The sequence below is a fragment of the Talpa europaea genome, assembly GCF_964194135.1.
Source record: "Talpa europaea genome assembly, chromosome: 14".
Lineage (NCBI taxonomy): Eukaryota > Metazoa > Chordata > Mammalia > Eulipotyphla > Talpidae > Talpa > Talpa europaea.
Window position 1 is genome coordinate 74,612,204 of NC_140082.1, and position 22,011 is coordinate 74,634,214.

The window sequence follows — 22,011 nt, forward strand, 5'->3', positions numbered from 1 at the left end:
TTCTTGGGAGCTTTACTATTATGTGTCTTGCTGTATTTTTCCTTTCGTCGTGGAAGTTTGGTGTTCTTCTTGCTTCTTGTATATCAATTTTCAGCTCCTTCTTCACATTTGGGAAGTTCTCTTCAATTATCTCTTTGAATATTTTCTCTGTTCCTACATCTCTCTCATCTCCTTCTGGTATTCCTATAACTCTTATATTTCCTTTCCTCATGGAGTCAGATAGTTCCCGAAGCCTTTCTTCGTTCTTTTTCCTTCGTACTTCTCTTTCCTTTTCTGTTTTGGTTCTTTTTATTTCTGTGTCTTCAAGAGTACTTATTCGTTCTTCCATTTCATCTATTCTGCTTTCATTGCTTTTCCCAGAGTTCTTTAGTGCCTTCATTAATTCTTTGATCTCCTGCATTTCTTTTACTTCCCTCTTTTGGGACTCAATTTCATTCTTCTGATCGTTGATTATTTTTCCCTTATCATTGTTTTCCTTTATGAGTTCTGTCATTTTTTTAATCATGGCAATTTTAAATTCTCTTTCTGGAAGGCTCAGAAGTTCTTCCAAGTTACTGTCGTTGCAATCTGGTGGATGGTTTTCTTTTTGTGGTGTGCTTTTGTCCTGAGGAGTTGCTAGGTTGCATGTGGTTATTCTACTCCCTACTGTCTGTTTTCTAATTTGCCGTATGAATTGGGACACTGTGTTGCTGGGACTGGCCGCCATCTTGGGTGAACTTCTCCACTCCCCTCTGGCTCCTCCGGGAGCCATCTGTCGGTTTCAAGCAGTCTTTACTGATGAAATGTCCCTGTTTTAAAATGCCGATGCGGGGGACATGCTCCCCTGCGCACCTCGTCTGTCCCGGTGGTGGGTTCCCGCTCCCTCTCTGGGCTTAGACTACAGGCCAGAAGGGGCCTGGCGTGGGCAAACTTCCCAGCTCACCTCTGGCTCCTCCAGGAGCCTTCTGCTGGTTTCAGGTAGTCTTTACTGAAGAAATGTCCCTGTTCTAAAATGGCGATGCGGTATGCACTCCCTGCATGCCCGGTCTGCCACATTTATCACTTTTACATTTTCGGACCATATTTTCTTCTCCCCACCCCCTCAGATTGAGTCCCCATTGAATCTCCTTCCCCACGGCACCCATGCATCATCACCACTGTCCCCTGTGCTCCTCCCTCCATCCCTCTCACCCCCCTCTCTCCTCCTTCCCTGCAGTATGTCTCTGGTTTATAATTGTCTGCACACAAACACTTTTAAAGGGAGATAAAGTGCAACTTTGTGACATTAAATTTGAAAATTTAGGTGAAATGTACAAACCATTGTGGGGGAAAATAGGAAATCTGAGTAGTCTATTTTCTGTTAAAGATGTTTAAATTGTAATAAAACAGGAATGACAAAAATTCTCCCCACAAAGAAAATCCCAGGTCCAGAGAGATCAAAAAATAAAATCTCCAGATATTTCAGCTAGACTTATTGACATCTCAAACAAAATCTTCCTTCAAATAGAGAAATTGGGAAAACTTACAATTTATTTTATGAGTCCAGCATAACACTGTTATAAAACCTTCTTCAGGACATTTCAGAAAAGAAAACTTAAAGTCCAATTTGTCTCATATGCTGAGATGCAAAAATCCTCAAGAAAATAACCTCCCAAATTTAGGTTTATTATGTGAAGGATTGCAGTGTGGCTTTGACATATAATGTTATCTTCTACATGAATGGCACAAAGAGATAAAATACAGTGGTCTTGATAGATGCAGAAAAAAACATTTGATAAATGCAATATATATTTTTCACTTTAAAATAAATCCTGTAGGAACATATTTTCATTGGAGACTTCTTTCATCTATACAATAATCTATAAAAAAGGGCATATTTTATGATAAAAGCATTTGCCCTGCATTTGAGAATGGGAGAACAGTGCCTAATGTCACCATTCCTGTTCAACACTACTGGAAGTGGTGTCACTGAGCCATCCCCCAGAAACTGGAACATTTCAGGATCTGGCATTAGCTCTGTGTCTGTGATGTTACTGTGCCTGTATCGATCAGGAACATCACTCTTGTCCACTGCAGTACTTCTGTTTATGCTGATTTTTGTCCATCGATATCTTCTTTTCTCCTGTGTTCTCTATTTTATTTTCTATTTCATGTCAGCTCACCTGCACTACCACTAACTCAAACTCTACCTGTAGTCTGCAATCAAACTCCATAGAAAAGATTTATACCATCATACTGGAAAACGGTTGAGCATTATCTTGAAAGGCAGAATATTTGCATTCCATGCAAACCAGGAATTTTACTCCTGAGTGTGCCATGAGGAGAATTTTGTACCTTTATATAAGGAGCAATTAGAAGCTGTGGCAGCACAGTGCACAGATTATTTTATGTTATGGGATGTGACAGATTTGTAACAGAATAGATTAATTAATCTGTTATAGAAGATAATACAATTAAGCACACAATGATGAAAATAAACACACAGAAACAATTTGCCATTTATCTATGAAAAGAACAGAAATGCATTTAAAATATGGGAAGTAATTTCATTTCAAGCTTTAGTTGTTAGATATATCACACAAATAACCAATGTTACCTTAATAAAAATAAATCTATAAAACATTGCCAAATTAGAGAGAAAAGGGTTACTTTGTCTCCATGTTGAGCTAAAGTAAGATGCATGCAATATTTTAAAACTTACATTCTTCCAAAACTTAGATTCTTCCTGTTCTCCAAAATATAGTAACCTTTTTTTTTTTTTTTTTAAGATTTATTTATTTATTTATACAAGCACTGGGTACAGTCAGAAGCACAGGAGGGTGAGAGAATTCACCAGAGCCAGAGCGGGGAGCAGAGCAGGCAGACTGACAAAGTACACTTCTGAGGGGAGCAGCAGGCTCTGCAGGAGAGGTCTGTTGTGCCATGTGGGACCCTTGCCCAGCAGCCAGGGATCGAATTGGCGCTGCAGAGGCTGCGGGCACCTTCGCAGCCCAGTGCTCAACCGCTGAACCATCAGGGAGGCCCTACAGCGTTCTTTTTATAGGGAACAAGACATGCACCAAAGTTTTTTATGCCAAGTATGTTTTAACACTAAAAGAATTTCTATTATTACAGATAGTTTAAATTTATAACAAGTATACTCATTAGAGAATTTGTTTAAATACATATTTTTTTAAATATTCTTTTATCTTGTTGAGAAATGAAAATTAAAGGTAAGTGTTTTGTAGAAATATGTGGGTAAATCAGTATTTTGTCAATGAAAACACTCTTACCTTCTTTGCTCAGTTTACTAAGCCAATTGCCAAATAAAGATGAAAGATAGAATTGACCTAGAAAGCATAGATGAGGTTTTCAATTTAAATGTTTTAGATTTTAATACATGCTTCTCTTTGTTTTTTAAGTTTAAAAATGTTTAAGCTAGGAAATTCAAATATTTTCTTAGAAAGAGATTAGGAAATCTTTCTCCCACTCATTATTTATTAATATCAAATTTAACAGAGTATTTCTGAGAGTCTTCCACAGAAATATGTTGATCATTTATCTGGAGCTGCAGACCAAAGAGGAAAAAATATGTTAACTGGAAAAGTAGATGGTAAGAAATTTATCTTTAAAGGGGTCATTTGACTGCATGTTGAGTTAAAATAAGAATAGTGATGTATTCTAATAGCCAAAGATAATCACCTAATAAATGCATACTAAAGTAAAAGAGAAGTGAAAAGGAAATAAGTTTTGTTTTCTTATCAGGTGTCAACAACAGATTACATTGAAAGGCTTTTCTTCTAAAGGGGTGTTAGTGTACTTTAAGATACTCTGAGAGCTCGGAAAATTAGGAAATAAAGAAGAGGAAAAGTGGGGGTGAAGAATGAATGAGAAAGGCAGAGAGTGGAGATAGGGGCTAAATGAAGGAGAGAGAATTGGGTGTATATATAGAGGGAGGTGTTAAAAAAAAATTGGCATCATTTCTCCAAAGTCTGTGCACACTTTGTAACTGTCTGTCACATATTGGTAATTCTCAAAAATATGTCAAACTTTTTCGTTATTTTAATGTCTATTATGGTAATCTATGATTTGTAATCTTTGATGTGACTATTGTAATGTGACTGTTATATATGACCTGTGTCCATAAAGGCGTTGAACTTACTCAATAAATATAGGTATTCACTAGAAAAAAAAAAAAAAGGGAAGAGCAGAGTGTTCAAACTTGGAGAGAATGTAAGGTGAGTTCCCAGTACCAAAACTCATGGAGAAGCAGGACAAAATCTCCCCATTCTTACTGCTTTCCTCATTGTTGGGAAGACATTAAAGATTGAGATCATTTAATGCTATGTTTTATTTTCCATGGGTGAGCATCATGGATGTGGCCAACTATCAATGTGTATGCTTAAATGTTAAGTAAAATGTTGCTACCTCATAGGATAGGATCATCTAGGACAAAATAAGAGAATTGAAGAGAGGAGGGTAGAGTCAGTTATGGAAAGATTAAGGAAGCAATAGCCTGATTAAAAAAAAATCCATTGCAAAGTTCATGACCTCTAATGCAGTTTCTAATGCAGAGGAAGTGATAGTGAGGAACTTGAAACTAGATTTTAAAAGGATGAGTTACGGTAAAATAAATGTGACAGCAGACTCAGTATAGATTACAGTTTCTCAAATGTTAATGCATCACTTGGGTAACTTGTTAAAAATACACATTCTGAGTTTTGTGGTGGAAATCTGCATTTCTAACAGGCTCTCAGGTGACACCATTGTTGCTTGTCCTTAGACCTTGCTCTGAGTTGCCAGGGTGTAAACTTCTCTTTAGAGAATTCTGGAAGAAGAGTCACTGGATAGCTCAAGATATAAAAGGATTAAGGAAAGCACTTCTTCGTTTTTATTTCTGAACATGTTTATAGTCAGAGGGAAACAGATGAAGAATTAAAACTATAGATAAAAGATACTGCTGCTAAGCAAAGAGAAAAGAGGAAGTGGTGAGGATAATATGTAATACATAAATTATGTATAGTCATATATATGACTAGATACTATATACATATATATGAGTACACACACATGCACACACACACACATATAATCCATGTAAAAGGTGAAGATCAAGACCACAGATCTAGAGATTTCTTTTGAAGAGGAAGGAGGATAGTGAAGGGCAGGAGGGAGGAAAAATGGTTAACTTGGTAGTTTTACAGTTGATGAAACTTGAGAGAACTCAGTTTAGATGACTTCAGTGTATTTGCACTCAAAAAAAATTTATCATTGCTTCTCCAGACAGTACTGGAAGCAGGAGAGGGTGCTGGAGTTGGGGTAAACCTTAGCCGCTAATTTACCTCCTAATAACTATCAGACATCAAAAAATACATGTGGTGATTGGTGCCATGTATATTTTTCAAATTAATGAAGTTAATTTGAATATAGTAGTAGCCTTGACTTTTTTTTTTTGATAGTTATTTTTTTTATAACTTTCATAAAAATTCTTTAATGAGTATCATGATATAGCAAGCCAAATTCATTTTGGAAATGAAAGAAATTAAAGAATTTTCCCCCCTACATAGTAATACTGTTATTTTCAGTAAACCTTACACTGATTTTGAAATATAAAGATTTAAGATATCTGATAATTTTCTTGCAATTAATTTTTTTCTTTTTTGATAACCATATTTTAGAATTAAAAGTTTATATACATTATTTCTTAGATGTATTTTATATACCTTCTTGCATGAGCGGATCAACAAACTTTAAGATGTCTGAAGTAGAGGATACAAGAAATGTAGGCATTCCAGTAGCCCAGCTGGGTATGGAAAAATGTGAATATTTTTATTAACTATTATTCTACAAGTGTATAACCATGCTGATCAATTCATAACACTCTCTCTAAAGAGTGACAAATTATGCAATCAATTGAACTGTCGTCACAGCTGTGTACTTCCTAAATTATAAGATAAATTGAAGATATGATAAGAATATAATATATATGGTATGAGAATGATAATATGAAATATGATAAGTACTTGTAGTATAATGGTTTACATGATTCTGATGTCTTGCACTAAATACATGCTGTTTCATTCTACCATCAGCTCTCACGTTTATCCTCTCAGCGTCATGGTTTTTTCTTGTGATTAAATAACACTTTTTCCCCATCTATCAGCATGTTCACACTGAGATATTGATACTTTTCTATTTTAGTTATAATCATTTGAAACTTAACCTTAAGTTCTGAAATATTAACTGCATGTTTTGTTAAACCTGTAGTCTTGTTCTTCATTCAGTGTTATACTGGGCTCACATTTCTGCCTGTGGCTGTCCTAACCTAAAGCCAACCAACCAAAGCCTGATGTGATCATTTCCAAAGCCCAGCATGAGGATTCAGCTTGATACTAACTCTGCCTGAATGTCTTGCTGGCTTTCATATTTACATATGACTGATCATGTGTCCCTTTTGCTTTCCAGATTCTCCTGAAAAATACCATCACTTGAAGGTAGTAACTTCAATTTTTTCATTTTGAATTATTAACTATAGGTTGTATGAAATGCACATTATTTATCATCTTGTTTCAAAACCCTTTCAGCCTACCATTGAAGTGAAAGATGCTGTTCCTAAAAATGCAGTAGGAGTGAAAGATGTGCAAACATTTCAATCAGGTAAGTTTTGCAGCACAGATCTAACATTTCAGTCTTTTCTACTGCACTTTGCTCTGGCATTCTCAACTTCTGATGATTGATGCCTTCTTCATCATCCTGGTATTTTAGACAAATATGTGTCCTGTGTGCTTCTCTCACTGTCTTGCTATAGCCTTGAATACCCTTCTCCTGCCCCTACCCCTTTGTGTCTGGCCAACCAACTTTTGAAGTCTCATTTCAGGGATTATCTCTAAAAAAGCCATGATCTCAAATAATAGCTATTGAGCAAAATAAATAGTTTCTTTATATAAGGATAATCCAAGAGATTAATCCCCACAGTGTAAGAACAGAGGGGATAGACATGTAAAGAAATAAATTGCAGTTCAAGTGATGAAGATACAAAAGAAAAATCTGTATAGTGCTATGTAGCCCCAAGGAAAGAGACATCTGTTTATCTGGGAAAAGCGTCATAATCAAGGAGGACTTAACATAGCAAGCTGAGTCTAAAAAGATGCAAAAGAATTTGTCAGAATAATACAAGAAAACATTTCCAATTATGGAAAGCTGAGCACTGATAAAGGCAGAAAAATCAACAGTGATTTTGGAAACCATGAATAATGCAGTTAAAGCTTCATGTGCTATTTAATAGTGTGACTTTATTGGTTAGTAATGTATACTTTAAAATTGTGTTTCATATATAGTTTTTCCCCTTGATGTTGAATGGGTAAATTTGTGAGTGAGTGAACCCTTGAGCTGTTTGTACCTGGAATCAAATTTTCCCAGATGATCTTGAAGTTTTAGATAGTTAGAAACAATTTCTTTCTTTTTTTTTTTTTTAAAGATTTATTTATTTATTTATTTATTTATTTATTTATGTAAGCACTGGGTACAGTCAGAAGTGCAGGAGGGTGAGAGAATTCACCAGAGCCAGAGCAGGGAGCAGAACAGGCAGAAGGACCGAAGTACACTGCTGAGGGGAGCAGCGGGCGGCAGGAGAGGTCTGCGCACCATGTGGGACCCTCACCCGGCAGCCGGGGATCGAACTGGCATTGCAGAGGCTGCGGGCAGCTTCTCAACCCAGCGCTCAACCTCTGCGCCACCAGGGAGGCCCAGAAATATGAAGCCAACATTCTTTATGAAGCCAACATTCAGTTAAACATTAAGCTTAACTTGAACTTTCAATAAAATGTTACGTTGTGTTTTTGCCTAAGCATTCTAAGTAGTTCATTTTAACAACATATATAGATTTGTCAGAAGAACCAGACTTAGAAATGACATCAGAGGAAGGTCAAGAAAGGCTTGATGGAAGTGAAAATGACCACCCACTGGTATGTAGAAATTTATACTTAATTTCTGGTTTAATATTGTTTTCTGTGCTTTAAACATAGTGTAATACAAATCAAATTATTTTTGGACTAGTTTTTTAGACTTAATAGATCATAATTTAACATTTAGTTTTGAAAATATTTGTGCTTGTTAAAAACTTAAAATGTTTTTAGAATCTAGTAACTTTATCCTTGGAATTGAGAGAAAAAATTCCTGAATATTGCTTGCTTCTCGCATTTTTATAACTTCCCTACATGATTAACAAGGTAGAAATCCAATGCTGAAACATGATAATCCGTTGAAATTATGAACAGTGAAACAGTGATGTCCATTGAGTTGGAAAAATGTAAAAGAAGTAATTATTCCCACTGATTCAAAATTTGCAGTTTCATATTGCCAGTCACCAACATCAAGGTGAAAGACTTATTCTCCTGTGATCTCTATGCAATTGACTTAGAGTCTAATTTCAAACAGTATATGGGGTCAGAAAAAGAAAAATACCGGATGGTCTCACTCATAGCAGGAATCTAGAAAACTTAAATAAGGGACCAGGAAAATGAATAACTATAAGAAAGTAAAAATCAAAATCAACAAAAAACTATGAACCAGAGATACTCTATAGGGGGTGGGAGGCAAGGAGGGAAGGGATTGGGGTCAAAATAAGGGGGGTTGCAATTGTATGAGGAATATAAAAATAAAATTTATTAAAAAATAATAAAAAAAATAAAATAATTATGTGCCCAAAATGCAAAACAATATCATAGAAGGTGATGCTGGATAATTTTTTAAATGATGTGTCATATATTTAAAGAGTTTATTTTCTTCAGCAGCAACTTGTCAAGAAGTTGAATTATCAGTTTCTTTTGTTTAAGAAAAATCATCCTGGAAATGACTTGTTGAATTTGAAGCACTAATTAAAGACTTAATTAGTTGGCAAAAAAAAAAAAAAAAAAGAAAGAAAAAGAAATAATCCAACTGCCTATTAAGAGAATAACACCTTCTAGGGTGGGCTTTTTCTTGTTCAGATACAGGTAATATTTTTCTATCTCAGTGTGGGTAATGAGTACATATTAAAATATTTTAATCCACTCTCATTAGTGTATATTAACTTGGCTGTTTAAAGACGGTAAAGACGGACAAGGTCACATTGTGCTGAAGTCTTTTTGCCATCTGTCAGTCAGATGGCAGGAGTAAATATGTTAGGTAGTGAAGAATGGGTGTGAATAAGAGCACAGATTTAAGAAAGCCCTTGTAGGAATTTTGGAAAGATCTTTCTTGAGTCAGAATGAAGCAGAATTTACAAAAATCTCAATGATCTGTAATGATAAAAATAAAGGAAGCACACAAAAATATCTGTATTGGATAAAATCACAACCACTAGTCAGAAGATAAAATTAATGAAAACAACAATAATTCTTTTTAATGAATAAAGTAATAGTAATTTCCTTAATATCAAACTTTTACTGAAGGTTGAAGAAGAAAACAAGATGCACAAAAATAGTGAAATGGAATTATCAGAGAATATTTGTGATGCTGCTATTGATAACCGTGGATTAATTCAACAAACAAAGAATGGGAAAACTGATAACCAGCACTTTCCTATTATGGAGAATGAAGATTCTGATAGGTAAACCTAGTTAGCATATATTTAATAGTAGGTACTTGTTATTTTCTTGTAAAACAAAGTATAATGTGCGCTAATATCGTCATTAACAAATTTTATATTTTTACTGGAGACATTCAGGCCTACTTTAAAAGTAAGATTGCCCTCACCACCCAAGATAGTTCTGATTTTTTTTTTTTTAAAGATTTACTTATTTATTTTATACAAGCATTGGGTATAGTCAGAAGCGCGGGAGGGTGAGAGAATTCACCAGAGCCAGAGCGGGGAGCAGAGCAGGCAGAAGGACCGAAGTACACTGCTGAGGGGAGCAGCGGGCGGCAGGAGAGGTCTGCGCACCATGTGGGACCCTCCTCCGGTGGCCGGGGAGCAGCCGGGGATTGAACCGGCGCTGCAGAGGCTGCAGGCAGCTTCGCAACCCAGCACTCAACCGCTGCGCCACCGGGGAGGCCCTAGTTCTGATTTCTTCTTTCATATTATATGTGCCTCACGCTATTTTAAAAATAATGTCATTTAAGTATTACTATATTTTAAAATAAAAAATACAGTGGTGGTCTAATTAGTACTACAGTGTCTGAGAGTCATTACTTTAGGCACCTTACTCTCAAGCTTTTGCACAGAAGCTTCACAATTTCCTAACTCATCACTATAAAATTCTATCACATAAAATTCTATGAATTTTATACTTCTCCTAGTCTTTGTGCATTAAAGACTCCATGTGTAATGGTTTTTTCTCGTGCATTTTTTTTCCTGGTGACCTCCTCTGCCATCCCTCTTCTTAAAGCCTTCCTTGTGCTCACTTAACATTTCATATGACAATTCTTCTATAGCACATTATATCATAATTGTATATCTGTTTTTGAAGCAAGAAAAATATATTTCCTTGCTTACAGATGGTACTTCATACTTCTTGTGAATTAATAGACAAATGAATGTAGATAAATGTTGGAACTGTACAAAATATCAGTAGTTATTCTAAATATTGACCTTTTTGTGGATTTTTAAAAGTAGTAATCCTGGCTTGCCTATGAAAGAAGTAAAGAAAAATGAAAATAGCAAATGGACAGTCAAAGCATCTGTGACTACATCCATGTTTGAGAAGGCTGGTTCCCTAACTGGTGGTGCGCTTCAAGTGAATGATGACAGCAGCTTAAGTGAAGTAGATCAGAATGATGGAAGGTAAATTCTCTAAGTTCTTTATTTCTAGGTATAGGAATATTAGCAGTGATTACTTTTTCTGGGAATAAAACAACTATAATGTAGTGTACAGTCCCCGACAAGAGAGTTCTAGAGAATATCAGAGAAATACTATTGAGAGGTTACAATGAGGACTATTAACTTTGATGAGAAAGTTTCAATAAATAGTTGCCCTTCAGCCAGTTTGTGGTGAGTGAGTGTGAATTGCTCCTTTATAGAAGAATATATACGGAGAAAGACAGTAGAAAAATGGATAACTTCAGAAGAATGTGGAGTTCGAGGGAGTTTTCTTTCTTAGATATTTATGCTCTTGGAAATGATCCAGTAGAGAAGAACATGTTTATTAAATTTGATTTTGTTTGTATTTCCAATGTTAGAAACTTGTTGACTGTCAGCTTGATCTATATTTAATGATTTGCTAATATTATTTGTAGTACATTTTCTTTGTTCATTAATATTACTCTTTTTATGTATTGCTTAACCCCCTCTCTAGAAAATTAATTACATTGCAGATATTTATTTAAAAAAAATCTAGTCTCAGTTATTCCCTGTATTAAAGTAGTTAACATGCATCTGAAATAGGTGTTTGGTTATTTTTTTTAGGCTTATAAAGAAAACATCTAAAGAAAAGAACAAGGTACAGTAAAAATTAATTGATAAAATATATTATCCTGGGACCTCCCTGGGGGTGCAGGGGTTAAAGTCAGCGCTATCAAGCTAGTGCCAGCCACTGCAGCATTAGTTCAATCCCCAGACCCAGGGAGCTGACCCACATATGGGGCAGCAGACCTCTCCTAAATCGCCTGCTGCTCCCTGCAGCTGTGTATTTCAGTAGATCCGCCTGTTCTGCTCCTCACTGTGTCTCTGGTGAATCCTCTCACCCCCACCATACCTCTGGCCTATAGTTCTTATATGCATAATAAATAAAAATAAATCCTTAAAAAATATTATTCTGTTGTAAAAGAAATACATTATAAAAGGTAGAATGAAAAAATAGAAAGTTTTCCTAAACTTCAGAGAGGTTTATTTTGAAAGAGTGATGTATAACACTAGTTATATATAAAGGTAGTCTTTTGATAAAAACAGTAATTAAAAAGAAGTCTGTTTTTGCTTTTATAGAAAGATGGATTTTTATCACCCTTGCATATTTAGTATGTTTCCTAAGTATTTTGAGAACATTTTGAAATAGCATTGCTTATTTGTAGGTCAAGAAGCAAATTAATTCTGTGGATAACCTGGAGGACTTAACTCAGTCATCTGAAACAGCTTCAGAAGATAGTGAATTACCTTACTCTAATTATAAGAATTCTATGTTGCTAATTGAACAACTTAGCATGGATTGTAAAGGTAGGATTTTATAACTATAAAGTCTTTTCTTTACACTGTGGGGTTTTATACACCATTTATCTAGTACTGCACCATAAAGCACAGGTATAATGTTATTCATCTCAGAACTGTTTTATATTAAATTGAAATGAAAGCAATTGTATAAACTCAGCCAAAGAGCTTTGAGAATTCTCATTGTACTCTTGCTGACTCTGCTGTCTCCTAGGCCTTCATTCAAGGTCATGTACCATTTTTTCCCTCGTGAAATACTGAAATAACCTCAGAGCCGTTCTCCCTGCCATTCCACTTTCCAAAACCTTGATTGTGATATATTTTCAAAACTGCAGATCTCATCATGTTAACCCCCTTCCATAAAATCCAGCTATTGGAATAAGGTTAAAGGCCACAGTCTTCTCACTGCATCTCTTGTCCTTCTTTATCCATCTGCGTCTCAGGCACTGCCATGGTGGTTCTTTCTTGCAGTAAGACTTTTTGTTTGTTATAGTTTAGTGATGTAAACTGCACATATAGCAAGTGTGTCCCTGGGTCACTTGACCATGTCTATACACGGGAAACCATCACTGCAATCAAGATACTTAATGTATGCATCACCCCTAAAATATCTCCTCACGACCATTTGTATTCCTTTCAGACGCTGCCAACTTTTTTCCTCAAGTAGCTGTGCCATTTGTTTTCCATTTTGTGTCCATTTTCATTTTTTAAGAGCAAAAATGTTTGATGTCCGATTTAGGTGGTTGTTCTTTACATGCCTTTTGCTTTGGGTGTTCATTTTAAGAAAACTTTGCTTAGCACAAGGTCACAAAGATTATGCTACCTTTTATAAATTGTATAGTTTGAGGTCTTACATTGAGGTCATTTTGCTGTATTGACCTTGTGAGCTTTTTTCACATCTGTTACAAAGTATGGAGATGTTGTATTGAGATCCTCAGACCATTCGCACCTAACGGTGATACTGACATATAGTTGGTTTCAATCTGTCATCATGCTGTTGGATTTCTGTTCATCCTATCTGCTCCTTGTTCCTCTTTTTTTCCTGCCTTTTTTTAAGCTTAAGTAATTTTTATGATGTAGTTTTATTTCTCTTTTGGGCTTATTAGCTATATCTCTTTTGTCTTGTTAGTTTAGTGGTTGCTTTAGAGTTTATAGTTTATGAGTAGGTAATCACAGTTTACGTTCAAGTAATACTTTACCATATTATATACAGTGTGTGAGAAAATGACAATAGTTTACTTTCATTTCTGATCTTTTCTAGATCTATGGGACAATAGGTTTCATTAACTTTGGAGAGTTCTGGCCATTTTTTTCTTGAAATTTTTTTCTTTCTCTTTCTCCTACCTCTTGGGAATTGTGTATTAGCCACTTGAATTTTTCTCACATTTCACCTATATCACACTAACTCATTTTTTTTTTTGTAATGTCTAATATGTGTTTACCCCCACCAGTGTGTTTCATCTCTGACATTTTGAATTCTGGCTCTATAGGTCGTGTTTTTTTGTTTTGTTTTGTTTTGTTTTTTAAATAGCTGCCTTATCTTTTGGAGCTCTGTTTTAGGACAGTTAAGTTACTTTTCAACAAGGCTGATCCTCCTGTACTTGTTCTTATGATTAGTCCAGTGACTTCTGAAGCAGTGCTCAGCCCCGGCTTGGGTGTTACCCACTAGCCACTGTCCTGCGAATGAGGAGTTTTTCCAGCCTAGCTAATGGAGCAGACACTATTCCTGGTGCTATGTGAGCAGCCAACACTGTTTCCTCTACTTTTTTCTGATGGTTTTCCCCACTGGTCTCTGGTGCTTTCCTCACAAGGGTATATACACTATTGATTGGTTTTGCTGAATACCCTGAGGGACCCCTCTGCAGATCCCTGGGGTTCTTTCTCTCCACTGTTGGACCTGTGATCTCCATCTACCTTGTTTTCACAGACTCTGTTTCATCAGCCCCGCTGCAGTTCCTGCTCCCTGTAGCATGGCCTGGAAATTCTTGAAGGCAGTGAGCTGGGGCATTCATTAGATTAACTTCAGAAATCATTGACCTTCACTGCCTGAAGTTCTTTATCTTGAAAATTATTTTTGAATGTATTTTGTCTGTTTTGTCTTTGCTTGTTTCAGTAGGAAGTACCTGTTATTCCATGTTGGCTAGAAGCAGATCGCAGTAGAACTTCAGCACATGCTGTAAACTCCTAGAATGTTGTTCTTTCTCCTTTGCTTAATTGCTTCCTGTTTATCCTTCATTTCTCAAGGTAGCCATCTCTTCCTCTTCCTAGATCATGTTCTGTTAGTGATCATAGAATTCAGTTTGCTTACAGTATCTGTCAGAACTTATCATTTTGTCTTCCTCTGTCATTAGACATTAGCTAAACAATAGACAGAGTTCTTGTTTATTTTACCTACAAAGTTGATTATGTCTTCTACATAGTAGACATGACACTCAATATATAAAATAAATACATGCAGAAGTGAATATGAAAATCCACATCCTTTGTACACCAAAAGTACTTACATATTTATTTCTCTGTTTGTTTTCTCCCTGAGCAGATTCTGTGAGCTTATTGAAAATCCAGGATGCACTTCTTTCATATGAAAGATTAATAGAACTTAAAAAAAATCACTGTCAATTGCTTTCGGGAAAAATTAAAAAAATGAAAAATAAGGTTAGTGGCCTACAAAAGGAGCTCTCAGAAACCAAAGAAATAAAATCCCAGTTAGAGCATCAAAAAGTGGAATGGAAACGGGAACTCTGCAGTTTGAGGTATTGATCATTCTGGCTTTAAAGTAATGTATTACAGAGATGTAGCATAAGTTTTGTAAAACTTCCTAATTTACCTTCTGGGATTTTATGGGGGAGAAACCTTTACTAGTATTATGATATAGAAATTCTTGTAAATAATATAGCAGCTTCTTAACATGACCACTTTTACTAATAATTTAATGTGTATTATTCCACATCATAATTTTTTTTCAAAGATTTACTTATTTTTATTCAAGAACTGGGGTACCGGCCAGAGGCACGGGAAGGTGAGAGGATTCACCAGATAGAGAGTGGGGCGTAGAACAGGCAGACAGACTGAAAAGCACTGCTAAGGGGAGCAGTGGGTGAGACAGGAGAGGTGTCTGCCATGCCATGTGGGAATCTCCCTGGGCGGCCAGGAATGAAACCCGCACTGCAGATGCTGTGGACAGTTCCACAGCACAACACTTCACCCACTGCGCCACCAGGGAAGCCCCTCCTCATCATAATTTTAATGGCCATATGGAAGTCCAACATATGGAAGCCTCATTATTTATTTAAAAAATTGAATTTCAATTTTTAAAAATTCTCTCTCTTCCTAAATGGTAGAGGAATGTCTTTTATATAAGTATTTCTGTTTCTACTAATATTTTACTTTGAATGAATTCTTCAATATACTATTAAGAATAAGCACTTTTAAAAAATGTTTGTGGAAACAAAGGAATTGACAAAACGAAACCAAGAGCCTAGAACTATGAATTAGAAGCCTCCTAGACTGCAGACTGGAGGCTTCTAGAAGTGGGGAAGGTGGGAGAATGCACAAAGTCGGGGGGGCCCACTAGCGTCTGCTGGTGGGTGTGGTGTGATGATGTACATCTGAGGAGGTGTGAACCTGTTCCCCTGAATTGTATACAGTGCTTTAAATCAGTGCTACATCAAATTTTCAATCTGTTCTTAAGAAACTTTATATTAGGGTCTCCCTGGTGGCACAGCAGGTTGAGCACTGCGCTGTGAAGCTGTCCACAGCCTCTGCAGTGCGGGTTCAATTCCCTACTGGCTAGGGAGAAACCCACATGGTGCAGCAGACCTCTCCTGCCTCGCCTGCTGCTCCACTCACCAGTGTCTTTGGTCCGTCTGCCTGTTCTGCTCCCCACTCTGTCTCTGGTGAATTCTCTCACCCTCCTGTGCCTCTGACTGTACCCCAGTCCTTGTATAAATAAATAAATCTTTAAAAAAAGAAACTATATTAATTTGCATTTCCATCAATAGAGTATGAAGTGGCCATTTTTCTCAAGACACAGTTTTTTTAAATGTATACAGTTTTATTGTTATAAACATGGGGAAAAAGTAAAAAGTAGAAGGTGATTACTGATTATTTAACATAGCCCTCCTACATAGAAAATAAATTTAAAGATCTGTCTTGAGAGCACATACGAAACAAGATATATTGAAAGTGTTGCAAGAGAGATGTAAGAAGTGCAGGGAGGAGACAATAGACTCCTGAGCTGGGGCGTGCAGTCTCTGCGGAGCTGTGATGGTGTAAAAGATACCTGCAGATACTCTTTTACACTCCATCATTTTGTGCAGTTTAACTTTTTTCTAGTGAATTTATAAACTTGCTTATGAACAACCATGTTTCTATTTCATTTATTTTTTTAAGATTATTTATTTATGCAAGCACTGGTTACAGTCAGAAGCGCGGGAAGGTGAGAGAATTCACCAGAGCCAGAGCGGGGAAGAGAACAGGCAGACTGACGAAATACACTGCTGAGGGGAGCAGCGGCGTGGCAGGAGAGGTCTACGCGCCATGTGGGACCCTCACTGGCAGCCGGGGATTGAACTGGCACTGCAGAGGCTGTGGGCAGCTTCGCAGCCCAGCACTTAACCGCTGCACCACCAGGGAGGCCCAAAGTCTCCATTTTATTAGTAACTAAATTATCTATCCAAATGGCAGAGGAATAATACTTGTGTAGAAAAGGTGCTTTTCAGCTTTTACTTTACTGAATAATTTAAGACTTTATTTCCTACCATAGAGTTACTATTAAAGAAATTTACTGCATAGGAGAATATGTTTTTATTGCTATCTTTCAATGATGTATACATCTTTTGGAAGAGGTTGTAGCAAGAAATAAAAACTTACAATCTAAAAAAGACAGTAATTTAAGAATATAGAAATTTTATTAGGTAAATGAGCTCATCATTTGAACAAAGCGACATGGTTCACTCGTACTTAGAAATAGATCATGAAGTCAACTTTTTATTTTTTAACAAAGTGAATATTAAGGTAAGCATATTTAACTGCAGATTTACCTTGAAACAAGAAGAAGTGAAAAGAAGAAATTCAGATACATTATGTGAAAAAATTAGGGAGCAGTTAAAAAAAACAGAAGAGCAATATCATAAAGAAGTTGAAGTGAAACAACAGCTTGAACTTAATCTTCGAACACTAGACATGGAATTAAGGACACTAAGAAATAATTTGAATCAGGTAAGTAATCTTTGGTGAGAAATTCATATTTCTAATATTTTATCAATACTATAGTATAATTTTCATTTAATGTATATTATTAGATTTAAAACAAATCAAAAATATGAACTATGCCATCTATAGCCACAATGATTAATTTATTGCAGTGCGAAGAATCTAGTAGATGCTTTTATATGTTTTCTGAATGAAGGAATGAAGGTAAATTCAGCTTCATCATTAGCCTGCAAGTTAATTTTGTTTTCTTATGTTAAAATACATAATTGCCTCAATGCTATGGTGAAATTAGTTAAATATTCTGTAGAGACATTGTTTGTACCTGTGTGCTCTATGACAAATTTAACTCTCCTTTAAGTTCCAATTGAGTTAGTCTGTAGAATAGAGACCCTTGTACTTAAAAAAGCCAATTCCTTTGAACATTTTTTAGAAAGACTTTGCGCTTTTGACTTTGTTTTTAATGGTATAAGACCAAAAACTTAATGAAACTTGTCTCTAGGTTGTAGAAGAGCGAAATGACACTCAGAGGCAGCTCTCTCGAGAACAGAATGCCAGAATATCTCAAGATGGAATTCTGACCAATCTCCTTTGCAAACAAAAGGAGATAGAAATGGCTCATAAGAAAACAAATTCTGAGGTATTTCTTTAGTTGTTTTCAAATATGAATGTATATGTATTTGTATGGGCATATGTTTTAAAAATCAACACTATATACATCATGGAAAATATGGAGGGTTTTTAAATGTATATATTTGTGGGGGGGCATTATTTTTGGATCAATAATTGAAATAATAAATAGTATTTTTAATATTTTTGGGCCATTGGGTAAAACAATAAAATTCTTGGCATCTTTGGGCCATTGAATAAAATAATATGCTTAATTCAAATGTACTTGTCTGCAGTAATCAAGTGGTGACATTTGCAAATGTCTCCCAAAGGAGAGGCTTTTAATATTTTCTATAGGGACCAGTGAACTTTCTATAATCTCAAAACTTTTGTTACTAGCAATAGATGTCCAGTTTCTGGCAGTGATTTCACCTCCTTGACATATTATTAGAAATCAGTTTATCACTTATACTTATGGTGAGGAGAAAAAGGGTAACAAGTTCAGAGACTATGTTTTCAATTTCATTTTCCTACATTTGAAAAGTGACAGTTTGCTCCAAACAGTGCTCTATTTCAGTAGAAAGAGCTTTAGAAAATAATGATACACTATAGTATGTACTTTGTGATAATTTATTGAAAAGTACTATATTCTTAGTAAATCAGTTCAGTGTATGTTTCCCCTCTTTCACATTTCTTACTATTTTAAACATCATGAAGAAGAAATAAAATTTATTGCAGCCACAAAGAGTTTCATGATTCTTTTCAGAAAGTTCTTTAAATTTTGCCTCATTTACCATTAGTATTTTTGTAGCAGAGCTTGACTGAAAAGCATGGGTCCTTTGCCCTCAAAAGAAAGAATTCACCAGGGCCTCTCCGGTGGCGCAGCGGTTGAGCACTGGGTTGCAAAGCTGCCCGCGGCCTCTGCGGCGCCGGTTCAATCCCCGGCTGCTCCCCGGCCACCGGAGGAGGGTCCCACATGGCGTGCAGACCTCTCCTGCCGCCCGCTGCTCCCCTCAGCAGTGTACTTCGGTCCTTCTGCCTGCTCTGCTCCCCGCTCTGGCTCTGGTGAATTCTCTCACCCTCCCGCACTTCTGACTGTACCCAGTGCATGTATAACAAACAAACAAAACAAAATAAATAAATAAATAAAACATGCCTCTATTAAAAAAAAAAAAAAGAAAACTTATGAAAAAAAAAAAAAAAGAAGAATTCACCACAGAGCATGAAGTGTCGTCAAACCAAAGAGGGTTTATCAGAGTGCAGTCAAAAAATGCAAGGGATGGCCCCTGGACAGGACTCTAGATTGTTTCCCTGAGGGAAACCCAAGACCAATTTTTCAGGAGTCTTCAAGGATCCTGTCTCCTGCTTTGAGATGTCTGGGTTCTGCAGAGTGGAGCACAGTGTTTGATCTTTCATGACTCTGGAGGTCCCCTGTTGATCAGGGCTGCAGGTAAACCTGTGGAGTGTCCCCATATGCCTGGGGAAAGGTGATTGCTCATGGGCATACACAGTATGTGTGGAACAATGTAAAGTATTGAATAAAACAAAGTGGGTATAAGCAGAGCACTTACAAAAAAATACAGTCTCTCCAGTGTCCATCATGTCTTCCTGGGCCGGGAACCATCTGGTGGCCAGGTGGCTGTTAACTGGTGTGATCTGTTCCTACCCCTACTTTTCCATATTCCCTATTTTATTTTGAATTAGAATGCTTCTTTTGTATTTGTATGTTTATGTTAGAGAAGTAGTTGCGATTTAATAGAAGAGCACTCGTGGTAGAGTAGGAAGATTTTGCAAACTAGCTTATAGTTTTGACCTCTCCATTCCAGAACTGTGATAACTCTGTGTATGTGTATGTGTGTGTACACACACACACACACACACACACACACACACACTCGTAAATCTTTAGTACAATGCCTAGATTTACCAGCTAATAGTAACTTTCATTCTATAGCTGATTATTAAGAATGTTAAAAAAGTAGAAAAAATATGTGGAATGAATCTTAGATAAAAAGAGCTTTAGGAAGTTTAACCTGTCCAAATACATTTATTAATCTTTATTTCTGCCTCTGGGTTTGTGGTAATTTAGAGCAAGGTCATTCTAACTTTGAGGTTTTTTCAAAAACTCAAAATTTTTTCACTTTCTTGGATTCTTTGTCTTCAATTAAATTTTTAAACTTTCAGGCATCTATGCTTATATAATTTTTATTTAATTTCAGAAGAAATCATGATATGTTATTTTATTGAGTGCTAGATAGAAGTCTCTTGTGTTCTATTTAGGTTTCTGATATCTATGAAAAAGAAAAAGATCTGGTGCATAAAAACCACATGTTACAGGATGAAATTGCAATGCTAAAACTGGCAATAGATACAATAAGAAATCAGAACCAGGAAAAAGAAAATAAATATTTTGAGGACATTGAAATTATAAAAGGAAAGAATGATGATCTTCTCAAAACACTAAAATTAAATGAGGAAACATTAACAAAAACAATATCCCAATATAGTGGACAGCTTAATATTCTGAAGACTGAGAATTCAGTGCTAAACTCTAAATTGGAGAGTGAAAAACAAAACAAAGACAGACTAGAAGCAGAAATTGAATCCTTCCGTTGTAGACTGGCTTCTGCTATACACGATCATGACCAAAGTCAGACATCCAAGAGAGACCTAGAACTTGCTTTCCAGAGGGCAAGAGATGAATGGCTTCGTTTACAGGACAAAATGAATTTTGATGTGTCTAACCTAAAAGATAACAATGAGATTCTTTCTCAGCAACTTTCAAAAGTCGAAAGTAAACTCAATAACCTCGAAATTGAACTCCATCACGCAAGAGATGCTCTCAGAGAAAAGACTTTGGTTTTAGAAAGGGCACAAAGAGACCTAAACCAAACACAGAGTCAGAAGAAGGAAATTGAACAGATGTATCAAAATGAACAAGGTAAAGTGAATAAATACATTGGAAAGCAGGAATCCTTAGAGGAGAGATTATCTCAGCTACAAAGTGAAAATACATTGCTTCGGCAGCAACTGGATGATGCTCACAACAGAACTGAAAATAAAGAAAAGATGATAATGAATATCCAAGATCAGTTTCAGGATGTGGTAAAAAGACTTCAAGCTGAAAGTGAAAAACAAGGTCTTATGCTAGAAGAAAGGAATAAGGAGTTAATCAATGAATGCAATCATTTAAAAGAAAGGATGTATCAGTATGAAAATGAGAAAGCTGCAAGAGAAGTAAGTATCCAGAAAGATAAATATTTTTCAATCTTCCTGAAAGAAAAGTCAAAGTAATCAGTGTATTTGCTCTATCAGCTTAGAAGCATACCATGTATCCAGCAAATAAAAATTAGACCAGAGAGGCGCACTTTACACTGTCAAAGACATTGTACCACCTATGAAATTTTAAGAGGGCTGTTTGTAACTTGTTAATAGATATAGACTAATGTTAATAATTTTGTCTTATACTGCTAAAATAATCATTTTAATCTGTCAACACAATTTTAATGCCATGATAAAGCAGATAAATGTAGATGTTCATACTAAAATGATTGTTTTGTAGACTACCTTGACCATTAATTTCAGATTTCCCAGTGTACTTTTCCTTTAAGTAACTTTAAAAAGTTCCTTAAGTAACTTTTAATATATTTTAATTGGTTTTGTTGTGTAAGTGGATTTTTTTGCTTGTTCATGTCAATTTGATTTCACTTTGGAATATTTTGGTCTCAGATCATATATTCTTGAGCCCACTCAATTCTTTAAAGACATTTACTTTTCATTAAATTGTAATTTAGGGCAAATGTGGTGTTAGCAAATTACTATTTGATTTAATCTCCCCACTGCTCTTTTTAATTTACTTTGAACATTTTTATAAATAAGTCACTCAAGACTCAGTTCAAAGTTCAGTTATTATTAATTGGTCATAAGTGTGTTCAGTACTAAAAGAATTGTATCTCTGTGTGATTTGTTAATTTGCATTGGATTCCACACTCAGACTATGTGGGTTTATGTATTATGTACTCAGGAATGGAGTGAGTAGGGGAGAGTTGGACCAGCTGAGGTCAGAAAGTGAAGTGGCGGCCAGGTTTTATGCCTCCAGGTTTGAAAAGGCCATC

At 35.9% G+C, this 22,011-nt stretch overlaps 1 protein-coding gene across 1 annotated transcript in view; it reads left to right on the forward strand.

Moving 5' to 3' along the window:
• The window catches only part of ANKRD26 (ankyrin repeat domain containing 26), a gene marked incomplete at both ends in the record, with an annotated part of 93,859 nt that overhangs the window by 36,371 nt on the left and 35,477 nt on the right, over positions 1–22,011 (forward strand). Inside the window, 13 exons of the mRNA XM_084254062.1 lie at positions 3,478–3,571; positions 5,667–5,765; positions 6,424–6,452; positions 6,543–6,615; positions 7,840–7,922; positions 9,390–9,547; positions 10,550–10,720; positions 11,342–11,375; positions 11,944–12,085; positions 14,616–14,829; positions 17,113–17,296; positions 17,790–17,927; positions 20,177–21,137. Coding sequence (XP_084110188.1) covers positions 3,478–3,571; positions 5,667–5,765; positions 6,424–6,452; positions 6,543–6,615; positions 7,840–7,922; positions 9,390–9,547; positions 10,550–10,720; positions 11,342–11,375; positions 11,944–12,085; positions 14,616–14,829; positions 17,113–17,296; positions 17,790–17,927; positions 20,177–21,137 — 2,380 coding nt within the window. The remainder of the gene's footprint in view (positions 1–3,477; positions 3,572–5,666; positions 5,766–6,423; positions 6,453–6,542; positions 6,616–7,839; positions 7,923–9,389; positions 9,548–10,549; positions 10,721–11,341; positions 11,376–11,943; positions 12,086–14,615; positions 14,830–17,112; positions 17,297–17,789; positions 17,928–20,176; positions 21,138–22,011) is intronic.